The sequence below is a fragment of the Puntigrus tetrazona genome, chromosome 2 (genome assembly GCF_018831695.1).
Source record: "Puntigrus tetrazona isolate hp1 chromosome 2, ASM1883169v1, whole genome shotgun sequence".
Lineage (NCBI taxonomy): Eukaryota > Metazoa > Chordata > Actinopteri > Cypriniformes > Cyprinidae > Puntigrus > Puntigrus tetrazona.
Window position 1 is genome coordinate 14,909,310 of NC_056700.1, and position 6,000 is coordinate 14,915,309.

Below are 6,000 nucleotides of genomic sequence, written 5' to 3' on the forward strand. Positions count from 1 at the left end.
GTCAAAAATGAAACATTTTAATAGAGTTTGGATATTGACCATTGTAAAAACTACACAAACAGGACTCAACTGCGCAAATGTGTCAGACCTTCATCACAGAGAATCTGACAACAAAGGGTAATGTTTCTTTGAACGTGTTTTCTTTTAACAATTCACAAGGACACAGAACAATAACAGTGTAGAACTAAGACCTTTTCAACTGTTGCCAGATCTTGCTAGAAAACGAATAAAAAACAAGCAAAAAAAAAAAAAAAAAAAAAAAAACCCACTACCACCACTATGCGTTTTAGTGTTTCTGGTTAGATTTCTGGTTTTATTTAGTGTTGCATAAAATTGCATAAAATATACAGTCACAGAGGATAAATATGTTTAATCAGATTAGTTGTCAAATGGGGGGATCTTCTTTGACTTGCCTCTTCAATCTGCTTGTGTCAGACAAGCGTTAATGGCGAGTATATAAAACTCAGCCCTCCACAGCTGAAATCCACCCACAAAATGGCTCACGCAGCTTGTCTGAGAGAAGCTTGTGGAGAAATCAGAACAGATGAACGCAACTGCACACAGAAGAAAAATTCAAATGTAAGTTAGTTATTGTATTTATAGCATGCAGCCAAGCAACATGACACGACCAAGAGAGGGACGTTCCTTGAAAACCGCGTTTGCACATTTGACATGAATTATGAGTTAAAATGAGTAGTTAATGTACATTTTAGTTAGTATTTGATTTTGTATTTACTGAAACAATACACCGATATTGTTGACTGTTTTTACTCCATTTGCTTAATGAAAATAGTTCCAGGTTAAGCAGCAGAACAGAACATATGAAGTTTTGTTTATAAATGATTAGCATATTTGAACTTTGAATCATTTGAATGATTGATTCAGTGGTCCATTCACATAGCCACTTGCTTCATTCTTGAATGAATCAGCCACGAACAAATCGTTTGAGAGCTTCAATGACTCATTAAAAAAATTTTACGCTTTAATTTTACTTTTATCTTTTCATATAAGTTATGTTCATGTTCAAACCTTACAACATTATCCTGTTAGACGTTTGCATGCTGATTTCATATGATTGGTAGCATTGGTAATATGGTCAACATGATCTTTTATCTATTAAGTGAAATTACAAAATGTAAGAATTTGTTACGAGAGAATATGCATGCATTTAATAAGGTTAGAGAAAATGTATATAAAATGTAATATCCCAACAAGAAAATTGTAGCCAGTGAAAATGCTGAGTGGCTAGTGAATTTGGAAAACCACTAGCCACAGTGGCTGGCGAGCAAAAAAAAAAGTTAATGTCAAGCCCTGATAATAATCTATAATAATAATAATAATAATAATAATAATAATAATAATAATAATAATAATAATAATAATATACATTATTTATAATAGATCATATTTATTACTTTTTCTTTGTGGAATGGAAGAAAATGGCCACCTTTTTAGCCGTAGGAAGACCCAAAAAAACATGAATGATTTGTTTTATCAAACAGTATCATCGTCGATTAAAATAAGAGGACATGATAACAGTAACTAACAGCGCGCCGGAAAACTACAATTCCCACAATCCTCTATTCACAGGAAGTATTGTATTCGTAGGCGTTTCGTTTTATAATCTTCATGTTTTGTAGTCCCCGTTCGGCAAGACAGTAAGAGCAGGTAAGTTATATAAAAGCGCATTCAGCTGTTTTGCCAGAATGGTCAATAAAACATTACATTGGTTGTTATTTGTTTCGTTACTGCTGCGGTTATATCACTGATGAGATTGTGGAGTCTGACTGAATGCGGAAGTATTTCTGTTTTCTTTTGCTTGTCGCATAACTTGTCTCCATTATGAAGTGCAGAAGTGAAAGAGCAATGTTGTCAGCTTCAAGTTGCACGTTTTATTTATATTTCCCCTCTGAATCAGCCCGCCATGCAGAGATGCAGGTTGGACGTATCTGCACATGTGTTATGATTCAGGTACGAAGGATGTGCAAAATCACCAAACAAAGTCAAAACCATGAATAAAACGACAAAGTCTGCTTGTGACTCTGAACGACAGAGTAAAAAAGTCAAAACGAGTCATGGGTATGCCATAGTACTGAGTTCCTTAATGAAAAATATGAATGTATAAGTTATACATTTAGTCCATTTAACGGCTTATATCTAAACATGTTATTTTATGTTAAATATAACCGATCCTCCTCTTCAGATCGACACACGGCACTCAAGGTCAGAAAGCAGATGTGAAGGGCCGGGCAGCTAAAAAAGATGCTTGTTCTTCTGGACCTGAGAGAAGCTCTGAGTCTTCCCACACTATGCAAAAACGTGCTCAGAAGGAGGCCAAACCTGCTCATAGTGACCGTCATTCACCCCAGCAGCATCTGATGAAGACGGCGTCTGCTGAAGATGAAAAGAGGTATTCTTCCTGTCAATTCATCTCTTTCTGTGCATGCAATATGGATGTAGGTCTTCATACAGTAGGTGCTTTTCGGTTGTGCCACAAGTGTTCTTCAAGGTGAAGAGAAATTACAGTAGATAAAATGAATACTTGTAATTATTAGTATATTTCTGGATGTCTGCTATTATGAGAAACTCAGACTAAATTAGGTACATCATATCAAGAGATAAGACAAGTGATTTTAAAATACATTTGCATTTTATTTGCCTTTCAAATTTTCCTTTTGGATTCAATGATCACTTGTAGTGACATGCTTTACTCTGCACCAACCATTTTGGGAAGATGGCCATTTTAATAATTAATAGGTTCTTTTTAGGTCTTAGTTAGTTTTATTTACTAGTTTATACACTGACAATTTATTATTATGAAATCTGTTTCCTATTTTACCAAACTATATTTTTCTGTATTCCTTTTTTCAATGGTTCAATTTGTGATTTAATTGAAATCATGAAACTTATACAATTTAACATTAATATAATGAAGTCAATAATTTTCTTTGCCTTTTTAAATTAGTTTATTTTTTTTCCTAATTCTGTCATAATATTTATGGACTCCAAATTGCAATAATCAAAGATCATGTCTAATCGACTGAATTCATGCAAGTTTTTTTTCATAAAACTATAAAAAAACTTTTTTATTTTTTCCGAAATGCAAACAGGTTTTTATTAAATGACACTGCACCATTTATTCTAACAGAGGCACTAGGTACATGTATACTTTAAATAGCAGTCTTCACAATAATCTACTCACTAGTGGACAATAGTCAATATTACATATTGATTCATTGTACAGCCCTACTTTTGATTTATTCATCATGTTAAAAGTAATTTTTATGACCGGATTTTATGATTCTGCTTGCATTTTTTGAATCACAGAAATCATAGGGCGCTAAGTATAATATCAGGTGTTTTTTTTGCATAAGTGAAGTGTGCTTACAAATGATACAAATTAATTTTACAACTTACAATGTAGAACATGTCACTTGACAAGAAACAACAGTGTTTAGCATTAAAAAAAAAAATCACTTCATGTGCATCTTTCAATCGAAGACAGCTTTATGTGATGGGCCATTTCTAAATATTTAGCTCTGTGATATAATACACTATTTAATAAATAAGGAAGCGGCCCAGCTTACTATACACCATTTTGCAATGAGTCTTTATCGTTTCATAGTGATGTGGACCTGTACAGAGGAGAAGAGGAAATCCAAAAAGAGCTGCAGGACAAGCAACAGTCAGAGTCAGGTAGTGCTCAGTTTAAAAAAAAATGTGTTTATTAAAATGTTGTAGAGGTGCCTGTGAGGTTGTTTTGCCTGATCTAAACGTCTCTTTATTCCCATCAGCGGCTGTAAGTGAGTCCCAGAGCAGTGTGTCAGCTGCCGAGGATATTCAGACATACAGTGAGAAAGAATGGAAAGGCAACACCACAAAAAGTCTGCTTATTCGAAAGGTGAGCCTGCTTCCTTCACACTTTACTGTAAGTGTGTTTTTGTTTTTTTTTAAAGGGCGTTGTTCATATTTGCAACTTTTTAGGGATATGAAGCAATAGCCAATGAGTTCAATCTGCGCAGAGTAAGAGGCGATAACTATTGTGCGCTAAGGGCAACACTCTTCCAGGTGCTCAGCCAATCAAAACAGCTTCCCGTCTGGTTACATGACGCCGACAAGGTAATTTACCCTTATTGTGCTTAGGCGTTAATACAGATTCTGTGCTTGCACAAAGCAGAAAGACTTGATCATTATATTTTGAATATCAATGCAGAATGTTATTACGTGTTAAATTAAATTGGTGCATAATGAATTTCCTGTTATAGTGGCCAAAACAAATTCAGTGTGATCAGGATTTCATTAAGGAGTGGCAGTTTCCATTTGAATCTAGCAAGAGCAGAGTACAGCATCTTGAGCAATGTCTGGAGCTACTGAAGAAAAGGGTAACTTTTGTTTTATTTTTTTTCCTTAATTGCATCAATATCCTTAAAGTATGAAAAATAAATATATATGTATGTATATGTATGTATGTATGTATGTATGCACAGTGCTGTGCAAATGTTTTAGGCAGGTGTGAAAAAAGCCGTAAGCATAGAAGCTTTCAAAAATGGAAGTGTTAAACATTTATTTTTATTCATAAATACATGAACAAAATGCAGTGACTGAACAAAAGAGAAATAATCAAATCAGTATTTGGTTTGACCACCCTTTGCCTTCAAAACAGCAGCAATTCTTCTAGGTGCACTTGCACACAGTTTTTGAAGGAACTCGGCTGGTAGGTTGCCGTTCCAAACATCTTGGAGAACTAACCACAGATCTTCTGTCGATGTAGGCTTTCTCGCATCATTATCACTTGTTAGGTGTATGATCAACCAATTATACCAAACTGTAATCCTACAAAATCCCTGATTGTTCTTTTGTTCGCTTTCTTTGCATTTTGTAAATTGACAAAAATTTAAATATGAATTACTTGTATTTATAACATTTAAATTATCATTATTTCTGAAAGCAATCTTTGTCTACAGCATTTTTTCACACCTGCCTGAAACGTTTGCACAGTACTGTAAAATATAGATGCATCCTTTCTTAAAAAAAGAGGTTTGCCTCTAAACTTAACGACATTTGCTGGAAATATTTGATTGTTTTATCTATAGTGGCAAGAGGCTGTCCAGTGTAAAAGTCTTGAGGAGAGGGAGCGTATGTGCCAGCAGGTGTTCAGAGGTCACGATGAGGAATATGAGCTTCTGGAAGCACTGAAGTTCTTGATGCTAAGGACTGCTATTCAGTTGCACTCAGACATGGAGAAGGGCTCTGATGTACCAGAGTTCTGTTGGCTTCTTTTCGCTCGTGACTCATCCAAATGCCCCAAGACATTCCTCACCAACCACCTCAGGCATGTAGGCTTCAGTGGTGGACTGGAACAGGTAGGTGCGGTTAAAAATGAACGTTTACAAAAACTCTTGATTTCCGTGGTTGAAGTGATCGTATTTTATATATGAAGAAACCTCTCCTGATGATACAATGTTGTTTAGGTGGAGATGTGCCTCTTGGGCTATTCCATTCAGCAGATGTTGCGGGTTGTTCGGCTGTACAAGTGTGACACTGAAGAGTTTATTACATACTACCCTAACAACCACAAGAAGGACTGGCCTCTTCTGTGCTTGCTTACAGAAGATGATAGACACTACAATCTACTCGTGCCCAAAAAGTGCTCCAAATTTGATGCACATGGTAGGCCAAGGTGGAATCCGCCTTCAGATGGACAATCAAGCATAACGACACGTCTTTAAAGAGTAAATGGCAATCACACACAATCTACTGAACTCAGGAGTTACAATCCTTCTTTTTGTCCACGTAGCTGGTCTTGAGTTTATGTTTTATGAATTTAAAGATTTGCTTATTCTGCTACCTATGTAATTGTATGCATTTCTAAATAAATTATGTGCAATAGTTTTATGAGTCATAGCTGAAGCTCCAGCTAGGATGTGAGGAAAATTAAACTGTAAAACTGAACTTGCTTTTCTAGCTTTTTAGGTATTAAATTGAGCTGATTTAGTGTGC

General features: G+C 35.4%; 1 protein-coding gene across 4 annotated transcripts; it reads left to right on the forward strand.

Moving 5' to 3' along the window:
- Positions 1 to 1,565: 1,565 nt before the first annotated feature.
- On the forward strand, positions 1,566 to 6,000 carry otulinb (OTU deubiquitinase with linear linkage specificity b). 4 transcript variants are annotated; one of them, XM_043217860.1, is made up of 9 exons: positions 1,566 to 1,668; positions 1,919 to 2,079; positions 2,204 to 2,410; positions 3,626 to 3,696; positions 3,795 to 3,901; positions 3,985 to 4,119; positions 4,266 to 4,382; positions 5,094 to 5,363; positions 5,472 to 6,000. In XM_043217860.1, the coding sequence occupies exons 2-9, from the start codon at positions 2,012 to 2,014 to the stop codon at positions 5,727 to 5,729; spliced, it is 1,233 nt and encodes a 410-aa protein (XP_043073795.1). In that variant the 5' UTR covers positions 1,566 to 1,668; positions 1,919 to 2,011; the 3' UTR covers positions 5,730 to 6,000. The 4 variants fall into 4 exon arrangements, with proteins under 4 accessions (XP_043073795.1, XP_043073803.1, XP_043073818.1 ...); XM_043217868.1 differs by having other exon boundaries at positions 1,592 to 1,668; positions 1,919 to 1,971; XM_043217883.1 differs by lacking the exon at positions 1,919 to 2,079 and having other exon boundaries at positions 1,610 to 1,668.